At 48.2% G+C, this 19,714-nt stretch overlaps 1 protein-coding gene across 11 annotated transcripts in view; it reads left to right on the top strand.

The window, feature by feature from the left end:
* Positions 1-1,447: 1,447 nt before the first annotated feature.
* LOC137426657 (uncharacterized) overlaps positions 1,448-19,714 on the top strand; it is a 114,911-nt gene continuing 96,644 nt past the window's right edge. For 5 of the 11 annotated variants that reach the window (XM_068115414.2, XM_068115409.2, XM_078779168.1 and 2 more), the window contains exon 1: positions 1,466-1,630. Coding sequence is in view for 2 of the 11 variants with exons in the window: in XM_078779164.1 (XP_078635290.1) it covers positions 1,887-1,972 (86 nt within the window). In the remaining 9 variants the exon portion in view is untranslated. Of the gene's footprint in view, positions 1,631-1,816; positions 1,973-19,714 lie in introns of those variants that run through there. The other 6 variants (XM_078779165.1, XM_068115407.2, XM_078779164.1 and 3 more) reach the window with 4 other exon arrangements.

Below are 19,714 nucleotides of genomic sequence, written 5' to 3'. Positions count from 1 at the left end.
AAACTACCCCAACTACTGCCTCAATCCCCCTCTACCTCTCAACACAGACGGACAAACTACCCCAACTACTGTCTGATTCCCCTCTACCTCTCAACACTGACGGACAAACTACCCCAACTACTGCCTCAATCCCCCGCTACCTCTCAACACAGACGGACAAACTACCCCAACTACTGTCTCAGATTCCCCTCTACCTCTCAACACTGACGGACAAACTACCCCAACTACTGCCTCAATCCCCCTCTACCTCTCAACACTGACGGACAAACTACCCCAACTACTGCCTCAATCCCCCGCTACCTCTCAACACAGACGGACAAACTACCCCAACTACTGTCTCAGATTCCCCTCTACCTCTCAACACTGACGGACAAACTACCCCAACTACTGCCTCAATCCCCCGCTACCTCTCAACACTGACGGACAAACTACCCCAACTACTGCCTCAATCCCCCTCTACCTCTCAACACAGACGGACAAACTACCCCAACTACTGTCTCAGATTCCCCTCTACCTCTCAACACTGACGGACAAACGACCCCAACCCAGACCCACGGCACGGAGTTTCTCCTCGTACCGCTCACGAGCGACAGTATCCAATTCGTCCGCATAATTATACGCCATAGGCCCATAATATGCGGTAACAAACTTTGTTGGTCCCAGAATGTTACACTCTTGATTAAAATATACAATGTATAAGCAACAAGCGATCAAAACACACGAAACAGAAGCTAAAAACCGAGGTGAACCAACTGCAACGCTGACGCAATCAATACAGCGGAGAGTTTTGTTTTCACCCACACCGAGCGTTACTAGGTCGTATCCAAGGCAATGCCAGGAAGTGACGTCACGTCAGATCCAAGAAATAGGAACTTGTTTACCTGAAAACCAACCAAACTTAAACAAAAGGTGACGATGGAGTGTAAAGACATTCTCACAAGACCTGATCAAACAATCAGCCAAATATCCTCGATTTATCATGATGGAAAATACCTTCTCAGCACGTTCTTGTGTTTCGTTTTTTACTCATCAAGTGCACAGCGAACCTCACCGTAATACACCGCCCAATAAGGCTCCACATCCAAACGCAGGATATTCAAGGAGACACGTTGATTGACGCTAGAAATAAAAAGGATAAAACGTCATCATCTTTCAGGTGTTATTTGTGCACTCGATGTGTTTGTGGGTAAACGAATGATGCGAGGATGCACCATGGCGATCCCAAGGGCCCATGCACGAATCTTCAATCCTCCAACGGGCTAATGGACGCCACCGTAACCAGACACTAAATCCAAAGGGTTTTATTTCCCTGGCGAATTGCTGCGAAACTCTTTGCAGAACTGAAGATACGCGAGGAACCGGGCCACGTGATCGAGGCGTTCGGCTTAGAATATCCGGGTCACGTAACGGTGTTGCCGTGGCAACGAAATGGGCGGGAAGGAGGCGGGACACCGCTGGGCTGGACAAGTCGAAACTGGACTTGGGGTCATGTGATGCGACGGAGGCAGGCGGGTGTTCGCTCGGGTTTACGGTCCGGCGATGCGGGTACTTCATAGGACCCACAACGGAATTGTGGGAAATACCATCGCTCTCACGGTCTTGATCACGAGACCCGCTGGGGGAAGGCTCGGTACGTCGGACGTCCGAATTGTCGATCTTAAGCTTGTACTGCACTGTCTCTGTAAACATGGAGTCTGAGAGGAAATGTTCGGCGCGGTTTTTCTCTCGTCTCGTCTCCTCTTACTGTGCGATGAGGCGAACCTATGACGTCATTAGTTACACGGGACGTGCGTGTTCGAATGTGCGGAGGCACGAGTGCGGCCGCTCTGAGGCACGGCCGACCCGGACATAGACACGGAATCGCAGGTCCAGGACCCGCGGGACCAATGGCTGAAGTTTGTCCAAACTTGTCCGTGCGCACCTTGTTTTCACCAGCAGCGGTCACGTGTCCGTTTGTGTTGACGAGTGACAGGTTTGGCTTTGTCGTTTTGTGTGTTTCAACCTGTTTCATTGTCGGATCCCAATCATGTGGGCAGACACCGGCTGTTTGTAGGTGGGAAGGTGCACAATGAACAACGAAGGCACCACCAAGTGGTCTCGGTGTTCACAGGTGAGGCTCAGGTATTCCTGCTCAACACCGAGTCCCGGTCACTTGGTGCTGCCTTCGGTTCATTCGAATATATGCACCAGGTGGTGTGGCATTGTGGAGTGTACATCGTGTCCTCTTTATGTTGGAGTTTGCGGCAGGTGTTATCAAGCACGAATTAAAAAACATACGGGGGAGGTACTGTCATCGGCTCTGTGCACCTGGCCGTCTCCTTGTGAACAGTTGTGCAGAAACTCCCCAAACCTGCCAGGTATGACTATGATCACCACATGGCACGAAGGTGTGAGGGCACTTTCATTTTGGCTCCGCCCCCTGGGGCGGGTTCAAAATATCCAATACAAAGCTGCAGTTGCACCCACATTTTAAACACTTTTCATGAAACTATATGGAATCAACATTGGGGGAGAGAGCGGGGGTGAGGGGTGGGGGTGAGGGGTGGGGGTGGGGGTGAAGGGTGGGAGGGGATGGGGTGGAGGGCACATGAAATATCTAACGGTTTTGGGATTTGATTTAGGGTCACAGGGGTCAAAATAAGATTTTTTTTAAACTCAGAAGTTGATATTTGATCATTCCTGGTGAAACTTTTTGCCAACTTTGCTTTAGGTGGACAATCAGACCACTGGAGGTAGACGGAGGTTGTATTGTCACCCGTTTGTCGTCTGTCGGTCTGTGAGCAGGATATATATCAAAGCGTTATGGACAGATTCGGACAAAACATGGTGGACAGGTTGGTGTCCGACAACGACGAATTGATTCGATTTTGCTCCACATTCGGATCCAGATCCGGCCGATATCAGTGTAAAATGAAACGTAAACTGTTCGGTATGGCGGAGGTATGCTCTCTACCGAGTCCCGTTCTAGTTACCTCCGCCACCAGACCAAAGGTAGCTGGAGGTTATGTTTTCACCCCTGTCTGTCCATTTGTCTGTCTGTCCGTTTGTGAACAAAATATCTCAAAACGTTGTGGACGGATTCGGAGGAAATTGGCAGAGAGATAGCGAGTGTGACGAGGACGAAATGATTCGATTTTCGTGAAGATCCGGATTCGGATCCGGCTACTAAAAATTTTAAGTGAATCTTCACCATTGGGAGATGGGGCCAAAAACGATACATAGCAGGATATCTCAAAAAGTTTTGAACGAGTTATGATTAAACATGGCGGATGAGTTGGTTAGGTGACAAGAATAAGGCGATTACATTTTGGTTCAGGTCCGGATCCAGATCTGACCCATCAGTGGGTACAAAATGTACTGTTCACCTGGCGGAGGTATGCTCTTCTCTGACTTGCAGGATAGCTTAGAGGTATGTACAAGTCCCCACTGAGTGGTCTAGCATAACCCAGGCACCTGGTCCCTGGTGCTTCTCAGGCAGGACGAGGCATCGGTATGTGCGTGTTCGGTATGTGCGCGTTAGGTATGTGCACGTTAGGTTTGTGTGCGTTAATAGGTATGTGCGCGTTAGGTATGTGCGCGTTAAGTATGTGTGCGTTAATAGGTATGTGCGCGTTAGGTATGTGCGCGTTAGGTATGTGCGCGTTAGGTATGTGTGCGTTAAGCCGTGTGTCCAGTGTTCTGGCACAAGTTGATGAATGTTTAAGAACCCACAATCTCCTTCATGAAGACTTGGTGAGCCATTGCAGCATATTGCCTGAACAAATCACAAATCACACGATTGGGAAAGAATACCAAATCACCCACTATAACCCCCAATGGCAAATCACCCACTATAACCCCCAATGGCAAATCACCCACTATAACCCCCAATGGCAAATCACCCACTATAACCTCCAATGGCAAATCACCCACTATAACCCCCCATGGCAAATCACCCACTATAACCCCCAATGGCAAATCACCCACTATAACCTCCAATGGCAAATCACCCACTATAACCCCCCATGGCAAATCACCCACTATAACCCCCAATGGCAAATCACCCACTATAACCTCCAATGGCAAATCACCCACTATAACCCCCCATGGCAAATCACCCACTATAACCCCCAATGGCAAATCACCCACTATAACCCCCAATGGCAAATCACCCACTATAACCCCCAATGGCAAATCACCCACTACAACGCCCAATGGCAAATCACCCACTATAACCCCCAATGGCAAATCACCCACTATAACCCCCAATTGCAAATCACCCACTATAACCCCCAATGGCAAATCACCCACTATAACCCCCAATGGCAAATCACCCACTATAACCCCCAATGGCAAATTACCCACTATAACCCCCAATGGCAAATCACCCAGTATAACCCCCAATGGTAAATCACCCAGTATAACCCCCAATGGCAAATCACCCAGTATAACCCCCAATGGCAAATCACCCACTATAACCCCCAATGGCAAATCACCCAGTATAACCCCCAAAAGCAAATCACCCAGTATAACCCCCAAAGGCAAATCACCCACTATAACCCCCAATGGCAAATCACCCACTATAACCCCCAATGGCAAATCACCCACTATAACCCCCAATGGCAAATCACCCACTATAACCCCCAATGGCAAATCACCCAGTATAACCCCCAGAGGCAAATCACCCAGTGTAACCCCCAATGGCAAATCACCCAGTATAAGCCCCAATGGCAAATCACCCAGTACAACCCCCAATGGCAAATCACCCACGATAACCTCCAATGGCAAATCACCCACTATAACCCCCAATGGCAAATCACCCACTATAACCCCCAAAGGCAAATCACCCACTATAACCCCCAATGGCAAATCACCCAGTATAACCCCCAAAGGTAAATCACCCAGTATAACCCCCAATGACAAATCACCCACTCTAACCCCCAATGGCAAATGACCCAGTATAAGCCCCAATGGCAAATCACCCAGTGTAACCCCCAATGGCAAATCACCCACTATAACCCCCAATGGCAAATCACCCACTATAACCCCCAATGGCAAATCACCCACTATAACCCCCAATGGCAAATCACCCACAATAACCCCCAAAGGCAAATCACCCAGTATAACCCCCAATGGCAAATCACGCAGTATAACCCCCAAAGGCAAATCACCCAGTATAACCCCCAATGGCAAATCACCCACTATAACCCCCAATGGCAAATCACCCACTATAACCCCCAATGGCAAATCACCCAGTATAACCCCCAATGGCAAATCACCCACTATAACCCCCAATGGCAAATCACCCACTATAACCCCCAATGGCAAATCACCCACTATAACCCCCAATGGCAAATCACCCACTATAACCCCCAATGGCAAATCACCCAGTGTAACCCCCAAAGGCAAATCACCCAGTATAACCCCCAATGGCAAATCACCCACTATAACCCCCAATGGCAAATGACCCAGTATAACCCCCAATAGCAAATCACCCAGTATAACCCCCAATGGCAAATCACCCAGTGTAACCCCCAAAGGCAAATCACCCAGTGTAACCCCCAAAGGCAAATCACCCAGTGTAACCCCCAAAGGCAAATCACCCACTATAACCCCCAATGGCAAATCACCCAGTGTAACCCCCAAAGGCAAATCACCCAGTATAACCCCCAATGGCAAATCACCCACTATAACCCCCAATGGCAAATCACCCACTATAACCCCCAATGGCAAATGACCCAGTATAACCCCCAATAGCAAATCACCCAGTATAACCCCCAATGGCAAATCACCCAGTGTAACCCCCAAAGGCAAATCACCCAGTGTAACCCCCAAAGGCAAATCACCCAGTATAAGCCCCAATGGCAAATCACCCAGTGTAACCCCCAATGGCAAATCACCCACTATAACCCCCAATGGCAAATCACCCACTATAACCCCCAATGGCAAATCACCCACTATAACCCCCAATGGCAAATCACCCACTATAACCCCCAATGGCAAATCACCCAGTATAACCCCCAATGGCAAATCACCCAATATAACCCCCAATGGCAAATCACCCAATATAACCCCCAATGGCAAATCACCCACTATAACCCCCAATGGCAAATCACCCACTATAACCCCCAATGGCAAATCACCCACTATAACCCCCAATGGCAAATCACCCACTATAACCCCCAATGGCAAATCACCCACTATAACCCCCAATGGCAAATCACCCACTATAACCCCCAATGGCAAATCACCCAGTATAACCCCCAATGGCAAATCACCCACTATAACCCCCAATGGCAAATCACCCACTATAACCCCCAATGGCAAATCACCCACTATAACCTCCAATGGAAAATCACCCGCTATAACCCCCAATGGCAAATCACCCGCTATAACCCCCAATGGCAAATCACCCACTATAACCCCCAAAGGCAAATCACCCACTATAACCCCCAATGGCAAATCACCCAGTGTAACCCCCAAAGGCAAATCACCCAGTATAACCCCCAATGGCAAATCACCCACTATAACCCCCAATGGCAAATGACCCAGTATAACCCACAATAGCAAATCACCCAGTATAACCCCCAATGGCAAATCACCCAGTGTAACCCCCAAAGGCAAATCACCCAGTGTAACCCCCAAAGGCAAATCACCCAGTGTAACCCCCAAAGGCAAATCACCCACTATAACCCCCAATGGCAAATCACCCAGTGTAACCCCCAAAGGCAAATCACCCAGTATAACCCCCAATGGCAAATCACCCACTATAACCCCCAATGGCAAATCACCCACTATAACCCCCAATGGCAAATCACCCAGTATAACCCCCAATAGCAAATCACCCAGTATAACCCCCAATGGCAAATCACCCACTATAACCCCCAATGGCAAATCACCCAGTATAACCACCAAAGGCAAATCACCCAGTATAACCCCCAATGGCAATTCACCCAGTATAACCCCCAATGGCAAATCACCCACTATAACCCCCAATGGCAAATCACCCACTATAACCCCCAATGGCAAATCACCCAGTATAACCCCCAATGGCAAATCACCCAATATAACACCCAATGGCAAATCACCCAGTATAACCCCCAATGGCAAATCACCCACTATAACCCCCAATGGCAAATCACCCAGTATAACCCCCAATGGCAAATCACCCACTATAACCCCCAATGGCAAATCACCCACAATAACCCCCAAAGGCAAATCACCCAGTATAACCCCCAATGGCAAATCACCCAGTATAACCCCCAAAGGCAAATCACCCAGTATAACCCCCAAAGGCAAATCACCCACTATAACCCCCAATGGCAAATCACCCACTATAACCCCCAATGGCAAATCACCCACTCTAACCCCCAATGGCAAATGACCCAGTATAACCCCCAATGGCAAATCACCCACTATAACCCCCAATGGCAAATCACCCACTATAACCCCCAATGGCAAATCACCCACTATAACCCCCAATGGCAAATCACCCACTATAACCCCCAATGGCAAATCACCCACTATAACCCCCAATGGCAAATCACCCACTATAACCCCCAATGGCAAATCACCCAGTATAACCCCCAAAGGCAAATCACCCAGTATAACCCCCAATGGCAAATCACCCAGTATAAGCCCCAATGGCAAATCACCCAGTACAACCCCCAATGGCAAATCACTCACTATAACCTCCAATGGCAAATCACCCACTATAACCCCCAATGGCAAATCACCCACTATAACCCCCAATGGCAAATCACCCACTATAACCCCCAAAGGCAAATCACCCAGTATAACCCCCAATGGCAAATCACCCAGTATAACCCCCAATGGCAAATCACCCACTATAACTCCCAATGGCAAATCACCCACTATAACCCCCAATGGCAAATCAACCAGTATAAGCCCCAATGGCAAATCACCCAGTATAACCCCCAATGGCAAATCACCCACTATAACCCCCAATGGCAAATCACCCACTATAACCCCCAATGGCAAATCACCCAGTACAACCCCCAATGGCAAATCACCCAGTATAACCCCCAATGGCAAATCACCCAGTATAACCCCCAATGGCAAATCACCCACTCTAACCCCCAATGGCAAATCACCCACTATAACCCCCAATGGCAAATCACCCACGATAACCCCCAATGGCAAATCACCCACTATAACCCCCAATGGCAAATCACCCAGTACAACCCCCAATGGCAAATCACGCAAGATAACCCCCAATGGCAAATCACCCACTATAACCCCCAATGGCAAATCACCCACTGTAACCCCCAATGGCAAATCACCCAGTATAACCCCCAATGGCAAATCACCCAGTATAACCCCCAATGGCAAATCACCCAGTATAACCACCAAAGGCAAATCACCCAGTATAACCCCCAATGGCAAATCACCCAGTATAACCCCCAATGGCAAATCACCCAGTATAACCCCCAATGGCAAATCACCCACTATAACCCCCAATGGCAAATCACCCAGTATAACCCCCAATTGGGGGTTGATGGCAAATCACCCACTATAACCCCCAATGGCAAATCACCCACAATAACCCCCAAAGGCAAATCACCCAGTATAACCCCCAATGGCAAATCACCCAGTATAACCCCCAAAGGCAAATCACCCAGTATAACCCCCAATGGCAAATCACCCACTATAACCCCCAATGGCAAATCACCCACTATAACCCCCAATGGCAAATCACCCAGTATAACCCCCAATGGCAAATCACCCACTATAACCCCCAATGGCAAATCACCCACTATAACCCCCAATGGCAAATCACCCAGTATAACCCCCAAAGGCAAATCACCCAGTATAACCCCCAATGGCAAATCACCCAGTATAAGCCCCAAAGGCAAATCACCCAGTACAACCCCCAATGGCAAATCACCCACTATAACCTCCAATGGCAAATCACCCGCTATAACCCCCAATGGCAAATCACCCGCTATAACCCCCAATGGCAAATCACCCACTATAACCCCCAAAGGCAAATCACCCACTATAACCCCCAATGGCAAATCACCCAGTGTAACCCCCAAAGGCAAATCACCCAGTATAACCCCTAATGGCAAATCACCCACTATAACCCCCAATGGCAAATGACCCAGTATAACCCCCAATAGCAAATCACCCAGTATAACCCCCAATGGCAAATCACCCAGTGTAACCCCCAAAGGCAAATCACCCAGTGTAACCCCCAAAGGCAAATCACCCAGTGTAACCCCCAAACGCAAATCACCCACTATAACCCCCAATGGCAAATCACCCAGTGTAACCCCCAAAGGCAAATCACCCAGTATAACCCCCAATGGCAAATCACCCACTATAACCCCCAATGGCAAATCACCCACTATAACCCCCAATGGCAAATCACCCAGTATAACCCCCAATAGCCAATCACCCGGTATAACCCCCAATGGCAAATCACCCACTATAACCCCCAATGGCAAATCACCGAGTATAACCACCAAAGGCAAATCACCCAGTATAACCCCCAATGGCAATTCACCCAGTATAACCCCCAATGGCAAATCACCCACTATAACCCCCAATGGCAAATCACCCACTATAACCCCCAATGGCAAATCACCCACTATAACCCCCAATGGCAAATCACCCACTATAACCCCCAATGGCAAATCACCCAGTACATCCCCCAATGGCAAATCACCCAGTATAACCCCCAATGGCAAATCACCCAATATAACCCCCAATGGCAAATCACCCAATATAACCCCCAATGGCAAATCACCCACTATAACCCCCAATGGCAAATCACCCACTATAACCCCCAATGGCAAATCACCCACTATAACCCCCAATGGCAAATCACCCACTATAACCCCCAATGGCAAATCACCCACTATAACCCCCAATGGCAAATCACCCAGTATAACCCCCAATGGCAAATCACCCAGTATAACCCCCAATGGCAAATCACCCACTATAACCCCCAATGGCAAATCACCCAGTATAACCACCAAAGGCAAATCACCCAGTATAACCCCCAATGGCAATTCACCCAGTATAACCCCCAATGGCAATTCACCCAGTATAACCCCCAATGGCAAATCACCCAATATAACACCCAATGGCAAATCACCCAGTATAACCCCCAATGGCAAATCACCCAGTATAACCCCCAATGGCAAATCACCCACTATAACCCCCAATGGCAAATCACCCAGTATAACCCCCAATTGGGGGTTGATGGCAAATCACCCACTATAACCCCCAATGGCAAATCACCCACAATAACCCCCAAAGGCAAATCACCCAGTATAACCCCCAATGGCAAATCACCCAGTATAACCCCCAAAGGCAAATCACCCAGTATAACCCCCAATGGCAAATCACCCACTATAACCCCCAATGGCAAATCACCCACTATAACCCCCAATGGCAAATCACCCAGTATAACCCCCAATAGCAAATCACCCACTATAACCCCCAATGGCAAATCACCCACTATAACCCCCAATGGCAAATCACCCAGTATAACCCCCAAAGGCAAATCACCCAGTATAACCCCCAATGGCAAATCACCCAGTATAAGCCCCAATGGCAAATCACCCAGTACAACCCCCAATGGCAAATCACCCACTATAACCTCCAATGGCAAATCACCCACTATAACCCCCAATGGCAAATCACCTGCTATAACCCCCAATGGCAAATCACCCACTATAACCCCCAAAGGCAAATCACCCACTATAACCCCCAATGGCAAATCACCCACTATAACCCCCAATGGCAAATCACCCAGTGTAACCCCCAAAGGCAAATCACCCAGTATAACCCCCAATGGCAAATCACCCAGTATAACCCCCAATGGCAAATCACCCACTATAACCCCCAATGGCAAATGACCCAGTATAACCCCCAATAGCAAATCACCCAGTATAACCCCCAATGGCAAATCACCCAGTGTAACCCCCAAAGGTAAATCACCCAGTGTAACCCCCAAAGGCAAATCACCCAGTGTAACCCCCAAAGGCAAATCACCCACTATAACCCCCAATGGCAAATCACCCAGTGTAACCCCCAAAGGCAAATCACCCAGTATAACCCCCAATGGCAAATCACCCACTATAACCCCCAATGGCAAATCACCCACTATAACCCCCAATGGCAAATCACCCAGTATAACCCCCAATAGCAAATCACCCAGTATAACCCCCAATGGCAAATCACCCACTATAACCCCCAATGGCAAATCACCCAGTATAACCCCCAATGGCAATTCACCCAGTATAACCCCCAATGGCAAATCACCCACTATAACCCCCAATGGCAAATCACCCACTATAACCCCCAATGGCAAATCACCCAATATAACACCCAATGGCAAATCACCCAGTATAACCCCCAATGGCAAATCACCCACTATAACCCCCAATGGCAAATCACCCAGTATAACCCCCAATGGCAAATCACCCACTATAACCCCCAATGGCAAATCACCCACAATAACCCCCAAAGGCAAATCACCCAGTATAACCCCCAATGGCAAATCACCCAGTATAACCCCCAAAGGCAAATCACCCAGTATAACCCCCAATGGCAAATCACCCACTATAACCCCCAATGGCAAATCACCCACTATAACCCCCAATGGCAAATCACCTACTCTAACCCCCAATGGCAAATCACCCAGTATAAGCCCCAATGGCAAATCACCCACTATAACCCCCAATGGCAAATCACCCACTATAACCCCCAATGGCAAATCACCCACTATAACCCCCAATGGCAAATCACCCACTATAACCCCCAATGGCAAATCACCCAGTATAACCCCCAAAGGCAAATCACCCAGTATAACCCCCAATGGCAAATCACCCAGTATAAGCCCCAATGGCAAATCACCCAGTACAACCCCCAATGGCAAATCACTCACTATAACCTCCAATGGCAAATCACCCACTATAACCCCCAATGGCAAATCACCCACTATAACCCCCAATGGCAAATCACCCACTATAACCCCCAAAGGCAAATCACCCAGTATAACCCCCAATGGCAAATCACCCAGTATAACCCCCAATGGCAAATCACCCACTATAACTCCCAATGGCAAATCACCCACTATAACCCCCAATGGCAAATCAACCAGTATAAGCCCCAATGGCAAATCACCCAGTATAACCCCCAATGGCAAATCACCCACTATAACCCCCAATGGCAAATCACCCACTATAACCCCCAATGGCAAATCACCCAGTACAACCCCCAATGGCAAATCACCCAGTATAACCCCCAATGGCAAATCACCCAGTATAACCCCCAATGGCAAATCACCCACTCTAACCCCCAATGGCAAATCACCCACTATAACCCCCAATGGCAAATCACCCACGATAACCCCCAATGGCAAATCACCCACTATAACCCCCAATGGCAAATCACCCAGTACAACCCCCAATGGCAAATCACGCAAGATAACCCCCAATGGCAAATCACCCAGTATAACCCCCAATGGCAAATCACCCACTATAACCCCCAATGGCAAATCACCCAGTATAACCCCCAATTGGGGGTTGATGGCAAATCACCCACTATAACCCCCAATGGCAAATCACCCACAATAACCCCCAAAGGCAAATCACCCAGTATAACCCCCAATGGCGAATCACCCAGTATAACCCCCAAAGGCAAATCACCCAGTATAACCCCCAATGGCAAATCACCCACTATAACCCCCAATGGCAAATCACCCACTATAACCCCCAATGGCAAATCACCCAGTATAACCCCCAATGGCAAATCACCCACTATAACCCCCAATGGCAAATCACCCACTATAACCCCCAATGGCAAATCACCCAGTATAACCCCCAAAGGCAAATCACCCAGTATAACCCCCAATGGCAAATCACCCAGTATAAGCCCCAAAGGCAAATCACCCAGTACAACCCCCAATGGCAAATCACCCACTATAACCTCCAATGGCAAATCACCCGCTATAACCCCCAATGGCAAATCACCCGCTATAACCCCCAATGGCAAATCACCCACTATAACCCCCAAAGGCAAATCACCCACTATAACCCCCAATGGCAAATCACCCAGTGTAACCCCCAAAGGCAAATCACCCACAATAACCCCCAAAGGCAAATCACCCAGTATAACCCCCAATGGCAAATCACCCAGTATAACCCCCAAAGGCAAATCACCCAGTATAACCCCCAATGGCAAATCACCCACTATAACCCCCAATGGCAAATCACCCACTATAACCCCCAATGGCAAATCACCTACTCTAACCCCCAATGGCAAATCACCCAGTATAAGCCCCAATGGCAAATCACCCACTATAACCCCCAATGGCAAATCACCCACTATAACCCCCAATGGCAAATCACCCACTATAACCCCCAATGGCAAATCACCCACTATAACCCCCAATGGCAAATCACCTACTCTAACCCCCAATGGCAAATCACCCAGTATAAGCCCCAATGGCAAATCACCCACTATAACCCCCAATGGCAAATCACCCACTATAACCCCCAATGGCAAATCACCCACTATAACCCCCAATGGCAAATCACCCACTATAACCCCCAATGGCAAATCACCCAGTATAACCCCCAAAGGCAAATCACCCAGTATAACCCCCAATGGCAAATCACCCAGTATAAGCCCCAATGGCAAATCACCCAGTACAACCCCCAATGGCAAATCACTCACTATAACCTCCAATGGCAAATCACCCACTATAACCCCCAATGGCAAATCACCCACTATAACCCCCAATGGCAAATCACCCACTATAACCCCCAAAGGCAAATCACCCAGTATAACCCCCAATGGCAAATCACCCAGTATAACCCCCAATGGCAAATCACCCACTATAACTCCCAATGGCAAATCACCCACTATAACCCCCAATGGCAAATCAACCAGTATAAGCCCCAATGGCAAATCACCCAGTATAACCCCCAATGGCAAATCACCCACTATAACCCCCAATGGCAAATCACCCACTATAACCCCCAATGGCAAATCACCCAGTACAACCCCCAATGGCAAATCACCCAGTATAACCCCCAATGGCAAATCACCCAGTATAACCCCCAATGGCAAATCACCCACTCTAACCCCCAATGGCAAATCACCCACTATAACCCCCAATGGCAAATCACCCACGATAACCCCCAATGGCAAATCACCCACTATAACCCCCAATGGCAAATCACCCAGTACAACCCCCAATGGCAAATCACGCAAGATAACCCCCAATGGCAAATCACCCAGTATAACCCCCAATGGCAAATCACCCACTATAACCCCCAATGGCAAATCACCCAGTATAACCCCCAATTGGGGGTTGATGGCAAATCACCCACTATAACCCCCAATGGCAAATCACCCACAATAACCCCCAAAGGCAAATCACCCAGTATAACCCCCAATGGCGAATCACCCAGTATAACCCCCAAAGGCAAATCACCCAGTATAACCCCCAATGGCAAATCACCCACTATAACCCCCAATGGCAAATCACCCACTATAACCCCCAATGGCAAATCACCCAGTATAACCCCCAATGGCAAATCACCCACTATAACCCCCAATGGCAAATCACCCACTATAACCCCCAATGGCAAATCACCCAGTATAACCCCCAAAGGCAAATCACCCAGTATAACCCCCAATGGCAAATCACCCAGTATAAGCCCCAAAGGCAAATCACCCAGTACAACCCCCAATGGCAAATCACCCACTATAACCTCCAATGGCAAATCACCCGCTATAACCCCCAATGGCAAATCACCCGCTATAACCCCCAATGGCAAATCACCCACTATAACCCCCAAAGGCAAATCACCCACTATAACCCCCAATGGCAAATCACCCAGTGTAACCCCCAAAGGCAAATCACCCAGTATAACCCCTAATGGCAAATCACCCACTATAACCCCCAATGGCAAATGACCCAGTATAACCCCCAATAGCAAATCACCCAGTATAACCCCCAATGGCAAATCACCCAGTGTAACCCCCAAAGGCAAATCACCCAGTGTAACCCCCAAAGGCAAATCACCCAGTGTAACCCCCAAAGGCAAATCACCCACTATAACCCCCAATGGCAAATCACCCAGTGTAACCCCCAAAGGCAAATCACCCAGTATAACCCCCAATGGCAAATCACCCACTATAACCCCCAATGGCAAATCACCCACTATAACCCCCAATGGCAAATCACCCAGTATAACCCCCAATAGCAAATCACCCAGTATAACCCCCAATGGCAAATCACCCACTATAACCCCCAATGGCAAATCACCGAGTATAACCACCAAAGGCAAATCACCCAGTATAACCCCCAATGGCAATTCACCCAGTATAACCCCCAATGGCAAATCACCCACTATAACCCCCAATGGCAAATCACCCACTATAACCCCCAATGGCAAATCACCCAGTATAACCACCAAAGGCAAATCACCCACTATAACCCCCAATGGCAAATGACCCAGTATAACCCCCAATAGCAAATCACCCAGTATAACCCCCAATGGCAAATCACCCAGTGTAACCCCCAAAGGCAAATCACCCAGTGTAACCCCCAAAGGCAAATCACCCAGTATAAGCCCCAATGGCAAATCACCCAGTGTAACCCCCAATGGCAAATCACCCACTATAACCCCCAATGGCAAATCACCCACTATAACCCCCATTGGCAAATCACCCACTATAACCCCCAATGGCAAATCACCCAGTACATCCCCCAATGGCAAATCACCCAGTATAACCCCCAATGGCAAATCACCCAATATAACCCCCAATGGCAAATCACCCAATATAACCCCCAATGGCAAATCACCCACTATAACCCCCAATGGCAAATCACCCACTATAACCCCCAATGGCAAATCACCCACTATAACCCCCAATGGCAAATCACCCACTATAACCCCCAATGGCAAATCACCCACTATAACCCCCAATGGCAAATCACCCAGTATAACCCCCAATGGCAAATCACCCAGTATAACCCCCAATGGCAAATCACCCACTATAACCCCCAATGGCAAATCACCCAGTATAACCACCAAAGGCAAATCACCCAGTATAACCCCCAATGGCAATTCACCCAGTATAACCCCCAATGGCAATTCACCCAGTATAACCCCCAATGGCAAATCACCCAATATAACACCCAATGGCAAATCACCCAGTATAACCCCCAATGGCAAATCACCCAGTATAACCCCCAATGGCAAATCACCCACTATAACCCCCAATGGCAAATCACACAGTATAACCCCCAATTGGGGGTTGATGGCAAATCACCCACTATAACCCCCAATGGCAAATCACCCACAATAACCCTCAAAGGCAAATCACCCAGTATAACCCCCAATGGCAAATCACCCAGTATAACCCCCAAAGGTAAATCACCCAGTATAACCCCCAATGGCAAATCACCCACTATAAGCCCCAATGGCAAATCACCCACTATAACCCCCAATGGCAAATCACCCAGTATAACCCCCAATGGCAAATCACCCACTATAACCCCCAATGGCAAATCACCCACTATAACCCCCAATGGCAAATCACCCAGTATAACCCCCAAAGGCAAATCACCCAGTATAACCCCCAATGGCAAATCACCCAGTATAAGCCCCAATGGCAAATCACCCAGTACAACCCCCAATGGCAAATCACCCACTATAACCTCCAATGGCAAATCACCCGCTATAACCCCCAATGGCAAATCACCCGCTATAACCCCCAATGGCAAATCACCCACTATAACCCCCAAAGGCAAATCACCCACTATAACCCCCAATGGCAAATCACCCAGTGTAACCCCCAAAGGCAAATCACCCAGTATAACCCCCAATGGCAAATCACCCACTATAACCCCCAATGGCAAATGACCCAGTATAACCCCCAATAGCAAATCACCCAGTATAACCCCCAATGGCAAATCACCCAGTGTAACCCCCAAAGGCAAATCACCCAGTGTAACCCCCAAAGGCAAATCACCCAGTGTAACCCCCAAAGGCAAATCACCGACTATAACCCCCAATGGCAAATCACCCAGTGTAACCCCCAAAGGCAAATCACCCAGTATAACCCCCAATGGCAAATCACCCACTATAACCCCCAATGGCAAATCACCCACTATAACCCCCAATGGCAAATCACCCAGTATAACCCCCAATGGCAAATCACCCAGTATAACCCCCAATGGCAAATCACCCACTATAACCCCCAATGGCAAATCACCCAGTATAACCACCAAAGGCAAATCACCCAGTATAACCCCCAATGGCAATTCACCCAGTATAACCCCCAATGGCAAATCACCCACTATAACCCCCAATGGCAAATCACCCACTATAACCCCCAATGGCAAATCACCCAGTATAACCCCCAATGGCAAATCACCCAATATAACACCCAATGGCAAATCACCCAGTATAACCCCCAATGGCAAATCACCCACTATAACCCCCAATGGCAAATCACCCAGTATAACCCCCAATGGCAAATCACCCACTATAACCCCCAATGGCAAATCACCCACAATAACCCCCAAAGGCAAATCACCCAGTATAACCCCCAATGGCAAATCACCCAGTATAACCCCCAAAGGCAAATCACCCAGTATAACCCCCAATGGCAAATCACCCACTATAACCCCCAATGGCAAATCACCCACTATAACCCCCAATGGCAAATCACCCACTCTAACCCCCAATGGCAAATGACCCAGTATAAGCCCCAATGGCAAATCACCCACTATAACCCCCAATGGCAAATCACCCACTATAACCCCCAATGGCAAATCACCCACTATAACCCCCAATGGCAAATCACCCACTATAACCCCCAATGGCAAATCACCCACTATAACCCCCAATGGCAAATCACCCAGTATAACCCCCAAAGGCAAATCACCCAGTATAACCCCCAATGGCAAATCACCCAGTATAAGCCCCAATGGCAAATCACCCAGTACAACCCCCAATGGCAAATCACTCACTATAACCTCCAATGGCAAATCACCCACTATAACCCCCAATGGCAAATCACCCACTATAACCCCCAATGGCAAATCACCCACTATAACCCCCAAAGGCAAATCACCCAGTATAACCCCCAATGGCAAATCACCCAGTATAACCCCCAATGGCAAATCACCCACTATAACTCCCAATGGCAAATCACCCACTATAACCCCCAATGGCAAATCACCCAGTATAAGCCCCAATGGCAAATCACCCAGTATAACCCCCAATGGCAAATCACCCACTATAACCCCCAATGGCAAATCACCCACTATAACCCCCAATGGCAAATCACCCAGTACAACCCCCAATGGCAAATCACCCAGTATAACCCCCAATGGCAAATCACCCAGTATAACCCCCAATGGCAAATCACCCACTCTAACCCCCAATGGCAAATCACCCACTATAACCCCCAATGGCAAATCACCCACGATAACCCCCAATGGCAAATCACCCACTATAACCCCCAATGGCAAATCACCCAGTACAACCCCCAATGGCAAATCACGCAATATAACCCCCAATGGCAAATCACCCACTATAACCCCCAATGGCAAATCACCCACTCTAACCCCCAATGGCAAATCACCCACTATAACCCCCAATGGCAAATCACCCAGTATAACCCCCAATAGCAAATCACCCAGTATAACCCCCAATGGCAAATCACCCAGTATAACCCCCAATGGCAAATCACCCAGTATAACCACCAAAGGCAAATCACCCAGTATAACCCCCAATGGCAAATCACCCAGTATAACCCCCAATGGCAAATCACCCAGTATAAGCCCCAATGGCAAATCACCCAGTATAACACGCAATGGCAAATCACCCAGTATAACCCCCAATGGCAAATCACCCACTATAACCCCCAATGGCAAATCACCCAGTATAACCCCCAATGGCAAATCACCCAGTATAACCCCAATAGCAAATCACCTACTATAACCCCCAATGTCAAATCACCCAGTATAACCCCCAATGGCAAATTACCCCCTATAACCTCCAATGGCAAATCACCCAGTATAAGCCCCAATTGCAAATCACCCACTTAACCCCCAATAGCAAATCATGCACTATAACCCCCAATGTCAAATCACCCAGTATATCCCCCAATGGCAAATTACCCACTAACCCCCCAATGGCAAATCACCCACTATAACCTCCAATGGGAAATCACCCAGTATAAGCCCCAATGGCAAATCACCCAGTATAACCCCCAATGGCAAATCACCCACTATAACCCTTGCCCAGAAACTGCTTTTGCAGCACCGTTGCTCTGTAAGAGTATTGTAGTCTGGTTCCTTTTGTTTATAATTCATAATGTTGGGGGCAAATTACCTGACATGCAACCGTTTGTGCCTAATTTCTGGGTGCTGAATCTGAATAAATTGTATTATGGGCTCAATTTTCACACTTTCAGCTTCAAAATGAAAAACAAAATGGCCGTCATTTGAAAATGGTATTTTGCACGATTTTGATCCATATGAAGTCTTGTATTTGGTGTCCAAACCCATTTCCTTATAGTCATCAGGTCTAATGATGATATGCATATAATATTTTATGTCAACCAGCTTGGATTCCGAGATGGCCACCATTTTGGCTTTACTTTTGCTATTGAAGATGTTCTCTCGTAACGGCACATCTCAACTAGAGACACATTCAGCACTCAATTAGTG

The sequence above is a fragment of the Myxine glutinosa genome, chromosome 5, assembly GCF_964187855.1.
Source record: "Myxine glutinosa chromosome 5, kmMyxGlut1.1, whole genome shotgun sequence".
NCBI classification, from domain to species: domain Eukaryota; kingdom Metazoa; phylum Chordata; class Myxini; order Myxiniformes; family Myxinidae; genus Myxine; species Myxine glutinosa.
This window is presented reverse-complemented; position numbering and strand designations above follow the sequence as displayed.